Below are 15,604 nucleotides of genomic sequence, written 5' to 3'. Positions count from 1 at the left end.
CGAGAGTACTTTGCTATATTCTAAGTCCAGTTTAGCACATACTTTCAACTTCTCGTCCAATCAAATTGCTTATATTTGCCTTCTAATTTTCATAGTACATTCTTTTCCCGTGTACTAAGTAACTACGCATGAATGACCACAAGGGTAAGATTTCATTGTATCGTAATCATGATATTAAAAACAACATAAATTCCCACTGGCTATTTTGAAATAAAATGCTGTGTTCTAAATTAAATTAAATAGTTTGTAATTAGTTTTTTTTTCACGTTGATTTTTAAATACCCTTCTAGTAAAATCTTTGGATATAAAAAATGTGTTTGACAATTGCAAATTTCTTTCATTTAAATAAAGGGTATGTACTATGAAACCTTGTGAAGGGAAATTAAAGCAACTTGGTGATAATTTTTCAAACTTTCTTAAGGGAGGTGATCTATTTCGTCATGAATTGATTGATTTATTGATTATTAGTTGCTTAATGTTCAGTGGCAAATATTTCATGCATGTTCAGGACGATGTCATGAATTGAAAAACTGTGATTAAATATGTCTGAAGAGAATGTGCCACCTATGTATATATATAAACATATTCTGATAAATCTTTTAGTTTTTACTTTGAAATAATAAAAAAAACACACAAAACCTATAATCTCTGATCTTTTTAATGCCTATCTGCTAGACTATATCTATGAGGAAAAACTATAAATATGTTTCAAATTTATTATAGCTTTAGTTTTACTGTGAAATTAAAAAATGTTTTCAAAACATGTAAAGCTTCCACTGCAATTTAATCATTGCCTGCTTTTGGTCAATTTATTTGGTCATCTTACCATGTAAGAAGAACATATATAGTAAAACACCGCTTTATATCAATAAACATACTTACACCAGCAGCTATCATCTTTTCATTCTGGAGTCAAGGGCCTTTTGAAATCACATATTTTACAATGATACTAGTGAGTAGATTTACAAAACTTCGTTAATGAGTTCTGTTTTACAAACACCTGTGATACAAGTAGTCAGCCAAAATAAACTATCAATAGACAAATTAAAAGATTACTCGAGTTGTAAATATGTGCTAAATTGGATAGTCTATGAAAAGGTATATACTATGAAATTAAGAGCTCGGGGCAAGCCCCTCGCTCTAAATTTCATAGTATATACCTTTCCATAGACTAACCTAGACTTATTCATAACAGTGGCCAGAATACCTTCGGGGTCATTGTGAATTCGATTAACGTATTCAGATTTCTGTTCACTTTTCCACCTGACGAAAATTTTATCACTGCTATTGTCGGTAACAATAGAATCTGAGTAACTAAATGTGGCATGAAGTCTGAAATATATAAATGAATGACAATCAGAATATATCGGGATAAAGTCAGCAATTTCAAAATAAAAAATCATAGGGAAGAGCATTGATGAAATAATTAAATAATCAACAATACTTGAATCGTTACATGTTTTCTCCCCAATATCTTTATCTGATCCAACTCTTGAATTAGCAATATACAAATTATTTTTTTCTGCACAACCCTAGCAGTCTATGACCATACTTATGCGGTCTACATGTACACTGACACACTCTTTGCAAGGAGATTTTGTTTTGAGTCAGATTCTGAAAATCATATAAATACTCTAATATATCAGCATCACAATCTAAATCAAACATAATAACAACTAACTCATCAGGTATAATAAAATCGGGTAAAGATTTTTGAGTTAAAATCGGCAACTAGGGCAACATAACTTTTTTCTGTGTTTGTTATGATATTCAATTCATGCTTGAGGTGGGAAAAAAAACATCTTGTCAGGCGAATTCTTGGTGGCGTGTATTCATTAGAATTGGAACTAAGAATATGAAGTCTGATTTTATCTCAGCTTTCTTCTTGGAATGTAGAAAGGAGACATATCAAAACTATTGGACAAAATTGTAAGCCATTTTACTTCCCATTCATGCGCTATTCTAGCATTTTGACGTATTTAACTCAGTAAATATGATTGATGGCTGAATTTTCGAGACTTGGTATTTTACTTCTGACGAATAAGCCATGGAGCCACGATATAAACAAATAATCATTTTGGTTTCATCACAATATAAAAATAAGGAGATGTGGTATGATTGCGAATGAGACAACCATTGACACGAGTTCAAACGAAGAAGATGTAAGCAATAATAGGCCACCGTACGGCCTAACAACAATGAGAAAAGTCCATACCGTATGATCGGCTATAAAAAGCCCCGACATGAAACTTTGGACTGACACCACTGGAAAAGAGAGTGTATTGGATAAGGGCTGAAATTTTGTCTTGCAATAGGCCAGAGTTGGTTTTTCACTCTGCGGTCTTCCTTTATGAGGTTTCGAAATTGACGTTTCCGTTCCAACCGGACGTACCGGCGTTTATACAGACAAATGATATCCCTATTTTGCATAGTGTTTATTATCTGGTCCTGGTGAACCGGTTGTGTTCAAACTCAACAATAATTCTCCAACTTCTGTAAATGCTTCATCACTAGTGTGTTGATTATGCATGTTCTATCGTTGATATATTATATATTAAATTCTTGTACTTAAAAGCACACAAGTTCCCGCAAAATTTTGCATCACAATTGAAATATTTGACGTCAAAATCAAATAGTTGTAATGATATTGCTATATCATCTTATCAATCTGTTTACATTTATAGAGACTCCGCCTATCTTATCTTGATTGACAATAACAGCTTCACGTACTTAAGGTTCATTCACTTTATCTATATATAACACACTGGGGCTTATAACAGGTTGCTGTTTAATATCATGTAGTCTTACAATACACCTTATCGCTATTTGTCCGCCATTATTGGACATCACAAAGGTTCCCGTAAAATTTTGACGTCATAATAGAAAATATCTGACGCCACAATGGAAAAGTGATTGTTGTATGACGTCAATAATTCAAGCGTCGCAGATACTCGGGTCAACCGGAGGAGATTTCCAAATATCGATAAGGTGTATAAACATGTATTTATAAGTTATTGGTTGTTGAATTATGTCAGAATGTTATTCAGAGCTAGATCTAGGATCATTCGGAGCAAATTCTGCTAAAACCCCAAAAGAGTATATATGTCCATTTAAAAGTTAAACCACATGACATCTCAGTTTCTTTATTTTGTATGCAGATCAACGAATTCTTTACTGCATACAAAATTTCATTAAAATCCGAAATACTGCATTTAATAGCAGAATATTAGTAACCGATAATTTTCGACGTTGGTAGGTGCATTTTTTCGTGAAAAATATTGATATAAGCACACATTTAGGTGACGTAAGCACAAACGTATGTTACGTAAGCACAAGCGTAGGTGACGTCTCCACCCAAGTTAAATCCTTGGAATTTTTGTTAAGGTTTGTATTTATATTCCCTATTTACCCTTTATATGCACTATAATCAGTTTACTTTTTTTAAAAGTTACTCACGATGTTATAGACGTATTTACACTAGTATGCAAATTTGTCCGCCATTACGTAAAATCACACAGGTTCCCGTAAACTTTGACATCATAATTCAAAACATTTGACGTCACAATTAAAAAGTGATTGTTGCCTGACGCCAAAAGGTGATTCGGAGTAGATCTAAGGTCATTCGGAGGCAAAATATAGCTAAATACCAAAAGTGTAAATACGTTTATTAGGCAGGGTAAAATTTTACGAATTTTAATATTCTTGAAAAACAAAATTATCCCTTTTACACCTCATCCGTTTAACAACATAATAAATACTGATAGTTTTGTGAAATGATACAAGTATAACAGAGGATATATCGGATACCAAGGAAACTGACAAAAAGGTAGTATCTCATTACTATTTCTTTATTGATAATTTTAAATCAATCCAGTAGCATTTTTCAAAAACAATCAATTCAGAAGGCAAATGACAATAATTGCAAAATTAATATATTGCACACAAATTAATTTTTTTAATTGAGTCTAACTTATATTGAGTTGCATGCGTTTACAGCCGATATATTTGAGTTTTTATAATTTGTGATTTAAAGTAAGGTTTGCATGTCTGTAAGGTGAATTTTTACTCGTTCATACAGGTCAAACATGTTTTAACTCATCTTGATGTTACCTGGCCAATGATTTGATTGGGTAGTAATATATAAGATTACTTTCAATATGCAGAAAACACAGATAATTGTTATTTGATGGTCCACCTAGCAACAAAAAAACTCGACTTTAATTCGTTTGTTCATCGCACAATCAAAAATATACTGTGATTTGTTAATACACCTTTTCACTATCATGGTATTGCTCAATGAGACAGCAACCTAACAACACAATAAATAAAAAAGACATGTGTCTCAAAGGGTTATTTAAAATGCGTATCGCTACGGATCCAATTTCTAATTAGCAGATGACAGAACCAGTTACAGCTCAACCACAACCAATTGAGGGAACTCTGTTAGTTTCTCCCGTTCAAGGTCATCGTAAATGGACTACTGGGCTGTTTGACTGCTTTACTGACTGCAAGACATGTTAGTATCTCCTTTAGTAAATTTATAGAAGACAAAGTCCTCATTACACTTAGAACATCAATAAGATTTAAAGATTAATCAATATAAAATCAATATACTAGTGAATCCAAAATCGTAAACGTTTTGTAATGCAGCAGTTGTACTTGCGCATTCACGCTGTTGACGGTGGCTGCCATGTTGTAAAGCATATGATTTATCGTAAATTTGTATATATCTGATTTTCAAATAAGTATCACGAAAATATTCTGAGTTTGTATATCATCTCATTGTAACGTTTTTCGGTGCCCTGTCTTGTACCTGATGTAGCGTCTGAATGTTATCTAAATTTTTAACTCTTAAAGTTTTTATATTATTACAGTTTTTTTTTTTATTTATTAAACTTATATCCATTAGTTTTACTGTGATCATCAAAATGTTTTGAATCCGAGAGTCTGTTTCATTTGGTTCTTGACAATTTCTTTATTCCTCTTTAAACTTTTTTGAAGGTGTGATTTCCTACTTATGTCTCCCATGTATCGTATGCAATATTGCTGTTAAACTTGGCGATTGTGCCTGTATGCCATATGTTGTTCCTGGTTCAACTATTGCCATGAGAACAAGGCTCAGGACGCTTGGAGGTATCCAGGTAGGATTTCGTTTAAAAAAATGTATAAGGCCCTCTCCATTTTGTCATATGTTCTTTTCGATAAAAGGGGATGTGAGGAATACGGCAACAACACAAGTATCTAAAAGACATCTAGAGGGCATTACATTACATTACAATGGACTAGTGTCTTTACAATATACCAGTGTAAAAATAAGATCATGTGGTATTATTGCCAATCAGACAACTTTCCATCAAGACCAAAGATCAAAGATGTGAAAAAAACACGTCACCATACTGTCATTCAACAGTAAGGAAATCCCATACTATAATAAGTTTTGAAAGGCACAGGTAAATATGACAAAATGTGAAATAATTTAGAAGAGAAAACCAAGTCTGATTATTATACAACACTCGACGGGAAACAAATATAGCAGACAGCAACCAACGACAACCACCGAATTACAGATTCATGGGTTTGAACAGGCACATAAAGAATGTGGCGGGGTGAAAAGACTTGACTCATCATATTGGTACTTGCAACAAAAATGAATAACAAAAGGCAACAAGTACCGATCAAAAAGTACTTGCAAACTTTTCATCCTGCTAAGTCTAAAAGAAGATGTGAATAAATCAATCAGAATATAAACAGAAACGCCAAATTCTACAATCAACAAAAAACAAATATGACATAACATATTCATTACAGATAACAGTGTTCTTATTGTCTGTTTTGTAATTCCTCTGTAATTGCTGTATATCAGATATGATAGTAAATGCGTATCGGAAATAATACATGTCACATAATTTGCATTGCGCAATATGAAAAAGTATCTACCTACTTTAGATTGCTTCCGTGGTTGATTTTGTCGATATAAGTCAAATGCTGTTCGTCATGTTATAAACTTGTGACGGAGAAACGCTCAAGGCCAAGGCCAATTAAAAAACGTACAAAACAATCATCCAAAAGACATATACTAAAATAAAAGTCTGTGAAAGAATAAAAAAGTGAACGAAGATGGTCAAGATTTCATTTACTTTAACAAAATCTAAAGGTTTCTAAGAAGCTATAATCATGAACAGATTCTGCTACCGGTAATTTGATCATGCTTATACTCTGGTAAAAAGTCTCAAAGTCATAACATGGAAAAGAGAATCGTATTGAAGCGAAGACAAATGAGAATACAATACATTTACTATATATTTATAATGAATGTAATAATTCATTATTTCATCTACGAATTTATGCAAAGAAATAAAAATTTAGCAACGATGACACTTACTTCGTACAGAAGGACCGAAGCTTCCATTGAGGTAACTAGGTAAATCCTCACTACCTTTTTATCAATAAAAAAGGTATAATTCTTTAGTATATAGTGAAGAGGATTCTAAACACTTTTTACCCCTTACACGTGAGTTCACTCGTTATTAACTTGAACACCAATTAGTTCAACTTAGTCTCATAAAAAAATTACGGTTAGATACTAGTATTTTGTTTGAAGAAACGAACAAATGATATTAAGAAAAAATCTGAATTTATGAAGATATCAAGACTGTACGTGCGTACGATTTGTCGTTGCGAGAAGCACCGGTACGTAACCTGACACTTTCCAACATACCCCCCTTTTCCACGTGGCAGTCTAATTCAGTATTCGCCCTTCATTACGGTTGACCCATTTTGCAGAACCTTTTTTTAGTAATGTACTGTTGATTTGTTCTCTGAATAATCCTACTGATTGACTGGGGAAAAAAGAAATATGTTCATCAACCGACTTCTTCCATCCTGCAGTAAAACCCTTCATCAACTGATTTCTTCCATCCTGCAGTAAAATCCTTTATCAACCAACTTCTTCTATCCTGCAGTAAAACCCTTCATCAACTGACTTCTTCCATTCTGCAGTAAAACCCTTCATCAACTGACTTCTTCCAACCTGCAGTAAAACCCTTCATCAACCAACTTCTTCCATCCTGTAGTAAAACCCTTCATCAACCAACTTTTTCCATTCTGCAGTAAACCCCTTCATCAACTGACTTTTTCCATCCTGCAGTAAATCCCTTCATCAACTGATTTCTTCCATCCTGTAGTAAAACCCTTTATCATCCAAATTTTTCCATCCTGCAGTTAAACCCTTCATCAACTGACTTCTTCCATCCTGCAGTAAAACCCTTCATCAACTGACTTCTTTCATCCTACAGTAAAACCCTTCATCAACCAACGTCTTCCATCCTGCAGTAAAACCCTTTATCAACCAACTTCTTCCATCCTGCAGTAAAACCCTTCATCAACTGACTTCTTCCATCCTGCAGTAAAACCCTTCATCAACTGATTCTTCCATCCTGCAGTAAAACCCATGCATAATAGGGCGTCCATTTGACTGTGCGGGATGTATAAATACATAGCCATGTCCAGTCGGAATGTGTACGTCATATTCAACGCTCTACATGTAAAAACCATTGAATCAACCATGTCAGGAGTCCATAGGGAGCATGTTACAAATTAACATCTATGCCCGTTAAACATGCTCTCCTTTTGAAGTCGAAATTCGTGATCTCATTCTCGTCTGTAAAACCTATCTATTGGATTGTTATTAATGCCATTTTGTTCCTGAATATGCATAAAGCCCGCCTCTGGGTGCGGGATTTTCTCGCTGTGTTGAAGACCCATTGGTGGCCTTCTACTGTTTTCTGCTCTTTGGTCGGGTTGTTGTCTCTTTGACACATTCCCCATTTCCATTCTCAATTTTATGAAATATTTGTCACTGGACGTTATGCATACAACACTCAATCAAACATTATACAATTCGACTTAGATATTGAAAAATCTCTTTGTGATGCCGGTTTACAACTACTACTTTTCCACTCCCAACCCGCAGACTTTGAACCGCACTGAAGCCTCAAATCGTCACACTAGAAATAAGGGTCAAGCTACGTCACTGCTAATAAAAGAAATATTTAATAATCAATTCAAATATTGGTAAAGCATATCATATATATGTATATGCAATGTGGATAAGAACCCATATAAATAAACTCAAAGTATGAAGCATTCAAGAAATTTTAGGTTTTAAATATTCAATTATTTTGTCCTCTCTGAGGAGACTTTAATTATCGAAATGCACATATATTGCAGTGAACTTGGCACCGTTAATGTTATTAAAGTATTCAAAATGTAACAAAATTCTCAATAAAGATAATTTCTAACAATTTTCTGATATTTTCAGGGTTCAATATGTAATGACTGTCTTGTGATGGGATTTTGTGAACCATGTGCCATCTGTCAGATGTCAAGAGAGCTCAACAACATGGGCATTAAATAATAACAGACAAAACTTTGTAAATCCATAGACATCAACAAACGTGGTTTTAGTAAAACTTGTCTGTATTTGAAATAGTTTTTCTTACTTTCAGACGTTTGGTTTGGCAAAATTTTCATTTCGTTAACATCCATGAGTTTGGAATTTTCTTGACCAATTATAGACTGTATCTAGTATTTATATTCGCCTATTATCAAAAGAATATGATTTTAAAAAGTCATATCATAGGCATCCGGAAAAACGACCAACGTCATATCATAAGTGTCCGGAGAAGTGACATAATATACGGTCTCTTCCCAGCACTGGGTCGACACGTTGCTGCTAGACGGTTAGTCCTCAGGGCTATCATCAGCTCAGTAATCAGTGCTTCGGTACTGATACGATTTATAACGTTATTTTTTTAAATTGTCCCTTGGTGGATTTAGCTATTTTTTAGTCCGTTTTGGTCATAAATCTCAAGTATTGAAGACTTTCAAATGTTTAGGTTTGAGTAAATCCGATGAAGGAAAATCCAGAAAAGCTCTTTAAACGAACCAAAATCATGAATATGCACGCAGCTACGTCCCTTTCGGAATGGGGACGTTAAAATCGATGTCTGGTGTAGGTGAATGGAACGATCTTTGTACGTTTAAGTTGGAACCTGTAGCAAAAACATTTTGGTTGTTCTTTGGGTGGCGTATTGATACTCTTATATCGGTGCTTTGTGTCAATTGTTTTATGTTAGTTGGTTGTTTGTTATTTGTTTTCTTCGAACCGATCTTCTGAGTGTAGTCAATTGCAACTGATTGTTACAGTTGTTCTTATGTTGTTCTATTACACCTATATCCAAGGTTGGGAGGAGGGTTGGGCGCTCTCAAACATGTTTAACTCCGCCGCATTCATTTATGTGCCTGTGCCAATTCAGGAGCCTGTAGTTCAGTGATTGTCGTTAGTTCATGTCTGTAATATTTGTTTTTCATACATTGTGTTATTATTAAATTGTTTCATATTTTTCATGTCGGGACCTTTTATAGCCGACTATACGGTATGGTGAAGGCTGTTTGGTGACCTTTAATTGCGTATTATCTATATCCACTTCTTTTGAACTCTGGTGGATATTTGTCTCATTTGCAATCATACCACATCTTATTTTTATATAAATTCCCCGCTTTCCTCCTGGATGTTAAGTGTACAAAATCGAACAAACAATATTTCTAAAAATCAGAGATCTGTCGTACAAAGATGTGGTATGATTGCCAATGAGATAATTATCCGACCGAGTCTATAGTAAGCGGATTTCAGCTACTATAGGTCACTAAGATGCTTAATTTATTCGTAGCGCTTGGTTCAAAGTCCTGTTACCTTTTCACATTACAATATGTTAGTCCTTCTTTGTAGATCGGATGCCTATTTGTGGCTTGTACATGTAAGAACTAAAAGTGTTCTACTAGTATCCGTAGTCTTAAGGAAACACACATAAACAAGTTCAAGAAGCGATATTTCACGACAATTTAAAAGTATGTCCTGACTACTTCTTTCTAGAAATAAGTCATTGCTATAGTATAAGGGCTACAATATCATGCGATTTACGAATAACATTTGATTTGTGATGGCTTACGTACGAGTGCTTACTCCAAAAGTCAACTATGGACACAATTTGCCGTTACCTGGAAATAAATTATGTCAGGTAATCGTCATCTGAGCGAGTAGAATTATAAGGGGCAATGTATTCTGAACATAAATGTAACCCATACTCGTCTAGAACCAGTCACAATCAATTCTGAAACAAAAATGTAACCCATAGAATGACTCTTCTAGAACCAATCACAATCAATTCTGAACATAAATGTAACCCATAGAATGACTTGTCTAGCACCAGTCACAATCCATTCTGAACTTAAATGTAACCCATAGGATGACTCGTCTAGCACCAGTCACAATCAATTCTGAAACAAAAATGTAACCCATATAATGACTCGTCTAGTACCAGTCACAATCAATTCTGAAACAAAAATGTAACCCATAGAATGATTCGTCTAGAACCAATCACAATCAATTCTGAACATAAATATAATCCATAGAATGACTTGTCTAGAACCAGTCACAATCAATTCTGAACTTAAATGTAACCCATATAATGAATCGTCTAGCACCAGTCACAATCAATTCTGAACTTAAATGTAACCCATAGGATGACTCGTCTAGCACCAGTCAAAATCAATTCTGAACATAAATGTAACCCATAGAATGACTTGTCTAGCACCAGTCACAATCAATTCTGAACTTAAATGTAACCCATAGGATGACTCGTCTAGCACCAGTCACAATCAATTCTGAACATAAATGTAACCCATAGAATGACTCGTCTAGAACCAGTCACAGTTAATTCTGAACATAAATGTAACCCATATAATGAATCGTCTAGCACCAGTCACAATTAATTATGAACAAAAAATTAACCCATAGAATGACTTGTCTAGAACCAGTCACACTCAATTCTGAACATAAATGTAACCCATAGAATGACTTGTGTAGCACCAGTCACAGTCAATTCTGAACATAAATATAACCCATAGAATGACTTGTCTAGCGCCAGTCACAATCAATTCTGAACATAAATGTAACCCATAGAATGACTCGTCTAGAACCAATCACAATCAATTCTGAACATAAATGTAATCCATAGAATGACTCGTCTAGAACCAGTCAAAATCAATTCTGAACATAAATGTAACCCATAGAATGACTTGTCTAGCGCCAGTCACAATCAATTCTGAAACAAAAATGTTTTAGATGAATTGATTATTGTTTTTTTTTAAATATTCTCTTTGATGTATATAATAATACCACCACTGTGCCTTCCAGACTTTTTTTGTCACTTTGAAATAAACTCCATACCGAAAATATGAGTTTCAGTATACTCATTTTACAAACGAAATATCCGTGACACGTATGTCAGATTTTATATTACCAACCAGAGGCAATCTGTGACTTCCACCCAAAGGCTTCGGATTTCCATGATGGGTTAGTTCTCTTTGTAGTGACATGTGTGGTAATAAACTTATGCTTTGAAAAAATCACTCATTACATATTAAACATGCCTATTAGTTTATTTCATTTGACTAAGATAAATTATATGTTTGTGATCAATTACTAACTTATTTTGTTGTGTAAAGTTATGATATAATTTTTGATAACCAATATGTAGCCAAAGGGGGACAATCAATTTGATTTATCTTATCTTACAAAAAATTATGCTACGAGTAAAAGTACAAATTTACAAAACAAGTCAACATGAATGTGTCAATTATAAAATTACCATTGTGTAATTTACCAATCTGCGAAAATAAGTAGTATTTACTATATGTATGCATGTAAATATGGTTAAGCAAATTATTATGATATATATGTAAGATTTAATCGAGCATTCTTTATATGATAATAAGATGTCCACCATTATATCTTGCACGTCTTCATCTTTAGCTCTACCTGAGCATTATATAGTAAATGAATTACAAACATAAATGCGTATCCATCCGTCCTTCAGAAAACCTTTAAGCTCTATAATTTTGATAAGATTCTTTGTGTCGACATGATTCTTTACTAGTCTCACTTTTTTGCAATAAAATAAAAATCTGTTGAACGCTTTTGAAATGAATGAAAAAAATATTTCCAATATAAAATCTTATAAACAAGACGAGGACAGAACGAAGCAATTCAAAATATTTCGACTTGCTAACTCATTACGTCTATTTTCGTCAATTGAATACGAGGCCAATATATAAAAAGCGGAAAAAACTACACCCATAATTTTTGAACTGTAGTGAACTATTTTATACATCAACAATGACACGTATATATAAAACAATCCTGTTTCATAAAAAATATGTATTATTCTTAGTAAATATCTGTAGGTTGATATTATTGATTCAGATTGACACCTGTTACAAATATTTTTGTATCGAATTCAGATAAAATGCATGTATATGAAGATAAAACAAAAAATGTATGTTAGGTTTTGCTTTTTTTCTTTCATTTTTGTATAATTTTCAGCAAAATGGTAGAATGTTTTAAAACATATTTCTTAAAAACTCATATAAATTCTGCTAGCGCAGGTGATGTGTTACACAGTTCATGTTCAGGACAATTCCGTTTTTTAAACTTATTCAAGATTTTTTTCTAACTTATTTTTTCGTCGTCGTAAAAGAGTAAAACACTGCTTGTACAGGAATTAGTAAAATAATTATAGTAATCTGACAGCGTTTACGTCCGTCCTTCATAATTTCTTTTGAGCTCTGTAACTTTAAAACTTGGAATTCAGTAATAAAAATCTGCACTTATTCCTACTTCTAGAAGGTATGTCCCATACAAAAGAATAAAAACTGTACATTGAAATTCATGGCCAAAAACTTAGTACAACTTCGCTACCCCTGTTCACGTTCATATGTACAAAAAAAATAAAAAATGTCGCCAGTTGCCGTTGGGTAATGAAACATGGCGTCATTTACCACTACTAGATGATGTGTTGCGTACAAGATATCAAACCGTACAGTGAAAGGCCTGGACAAAACCTAGTATATGTACAAGAAATGTTTGCGCTCTAAAACTTTACACCCCTATGGAGTATGATCTCCAATCACTATTGTCCAGTTAAACAATAAATACGTTCAAATCAGCTGTCAAATAACATATAAATCATGTAGAGTGTGTATATTTCTGAGAGTCTGTTCTGACAAATTTGTACATTTGATAGATCTATCTACGAGTGAGTATCAAAAAAGTGACGCATAGGTCAGATTCATATTAAAATAAAGATGACACTAGATAATTGGATGTTTAATAACATTTAAACTATTGGTTATTAAGACTGAAAATAACATTTTATAAATATAATTTTGTGTTTTAAAGATCTATTTCAAATTCAAACGAGCAATTTGACAACTCACCATTGAAGTGTATTTTTCAAAATCTAAAAAGTGAAGGTTGAAGTTACCGTTCAGAAAAAAAATGTTCATTTTATTCCAAGAGTACATTGTGTTTAAATCACCCGTGAAACTATAGATGATAGTATAGAAAGCATGGGTGTTAAACAAGCGGTTGCAATTGTTACTATGAAATGCCGCTATGCCAAGATTGGCTGTTGTCTTTAGACTGGAAAATCTTAAACTCATGTCGCCCGACAATTCAACATTCATCAGAGCACAATTTCAGGCCTTGAGCCACGGTTAAATAAAACTGGATCAGATCGCCCTAGAAGTGGTAAATAACACACCACTACTGCAGCACAGGTTAGGTATATCTGCATGGTTGCTCATCTAGGTAATTGGTCCGTTGGCACCAGAAGCGACGAAGCAGCGCATCTATTTTGGACGGGCAAATATCCACTTTTTGATATGGGACGAGCTCTGACGTCCCACGGCCCCAGCTTGTCTGGCAAAACAGCCGTTGGACGTCAGAGTAATCTCGGACTACAACAACTGTGCTGGACTTCCAGGTTTACAGCGAATTTCCAGCCAGACAGTCCATAACTGGCTTCGCAAACGAGGAAATCGGCCAAAAAGACCTTATGTTGGACAAGTTTTGGAGATGTGCGCAAACGTGCGCGTGTCCGTTCGTGTCATACATTGAGGGTCTAGAGGTTGAGGAACTGGCGCCGAATTTGGTCCAGCGATGAGTAACGCTTCTTCCTCAAAGATGTGATGGTTTAACCCACGAATACACGTGTCTAAAGGAACATTTTTCTCCTGCCTGTGTATATAAAGTTGACTGATTTGGCGTTGGAAGCATCATGATGTGGGAAGCAATTAATACCCTTTAACCTTAGAACAAACCCAGTGTATGTCCAAGTATTTTGCAGCTACATATTCTCAATGTAATTAGTCGACAGTGGGAAATATTCCTGCAGAACAATGCTCGGTCCCATATAATGGATTTACTAACTCAGAACAATATTTATGTATTGCCATGGCCCTCAAAGTCCCCGAATTTGTTCCCATAGAACATCTTTCGGACAAACTTGGTAGATGCGTCCGCCAACACACACCCCTTTTTTAATTATTGGACCAAATTATTCAACCTTTCCAACACGAATGAGAAGGAAACCACATATTTGATTTGGTCATGCCAAGGAGATGCAGAACAGTGAAAGCCGCACATGGTGAACAATAAATATTTACTTTAACATCACCGGAAATTGACCGAATTTATAAAAGTACACAGGAAAAACCATTAGGCATTTCATTTTTTGCCGAGTTTATATGTAGATATAAATAAAACGTCTAGATAAGAGGGGGTGGACAGGGGTACCCTTCTCCCACCTCCCGCCCCCTATCTCCCACCTCCCACTTTTAGAATCTTTTTTTCCCTCCCACCTCCCACTTTTAGAATCTTTTTTTCCCTCCCACCTCCCACATTTAGAATCTTTTTTTCCCCTCCCACCTCCCACTTTTAGAATCTTTTTTTCCCTCCCATCTATTTTTTGTCTCCCACCTCGAATTTTTTACAAAATAAATGTAGACAATGTTTATTTAGGTTAATGTCAGAAAAATATCGTTTTCGTATATATGAGGCTTAGAAACAGGGGGAAAGCGCAGTTTTGTGCATAATACCCGCAAAAAAATCTGACATTGACCTGATATTGGTTTTATGTTGCACCTAAAAATTGCTACAATTATACTTATGAAAATATTAAAATAAAAATAAAACTTATTTTCCATCTCTAAACGATCCCCAGATTGTGAAGAAAAGTGACGTGACATGGAATCGACATTGCACAAAATATCCCTTTGTTACTATTATTGGTAAATGAAGACAACATGAGGTGTTCTAGCTGCAGTATACAATCTGTCAGAAATATGTACAACACCAAAATAAAAATTTAAACAAAAAGTAAATAAATACGAAATATCAATAAATATTTCGACTAACAGATATGCTTCATCACAATTATGTAAATTTGAGTCTTAATAATCTATGCAGATTTATATATACGTCTAAAAATGTGTCAACTTTACGACAGGCGTTCTCCATCGAATAACCTGTGATTATACAGGGCTAACACCATCATATACATAATTATACTTCGTATCAAAAGCCCAACAATGCGTTGTTCTGACGCTGTCAGTATAACTTCGGTTTGTGACCCATTTATAAAGGACTCTTCACTATGATAACGGCATGCATGATGTTACAAATCTTTACTCTGATTTGACG

The 15,604-nt window shown here is 34.3% G+C and overlaps 1 protein-coding gene across 1 annotated transcript; it reads left to right on the top strand.

The window, feature by feature from the left end:
- The first annotated feature begins 3,640 nt into the window (after nucleotides 1–3,640).
- LOC127735854 (cornifelin homolog B-like) lies at nucleotides 3,641–8,488 on the top strand. The gene is made up of 4 exons (XM_052246251.1): nucleotides 3,641–3,826; nucleotides 4,393–4,516; nucleotides 5,002–5,141; nucleotides 8,321–8,488. Exons 2-4 carry the CDS (start codon nucleotides 4,396–4,398, stop codon nucleotides 8,414–8,416), a joined length of 357 nt encoding a protein of 118 aa, XP_052102211.1. The 5' UTR covers nucleotides 3,641–3,826; nucleotides 4,393–4,395; the 3' UTR covers nucleotides 8,417–8,488.
- The last annotated feature ends 7,116 nt before the right edge of the window (nucleotides 8,489–15,604 follow it).

The sequence above is a fragment of the Mytilus californianus genome, unplaced genomic scaffold (genome assembly GCF_021869535.1).
Source record: "Mytilus californianus isolate M0D057914Y unplaced genomic scaffold, xbMytCali1.0.p SCAF_3, whole genome shotgun sequence".
Taxonomy (NCBI): domain Eukaryota; kingdom Metazoa; phylum Mollusca; class Bivalvia; order Mytilida; family Mytilidae; genus Mytilus; species Mytilus californianus.
This window is presented reverse-complemented; position numbering and strand designations above follow the sequence as displayed.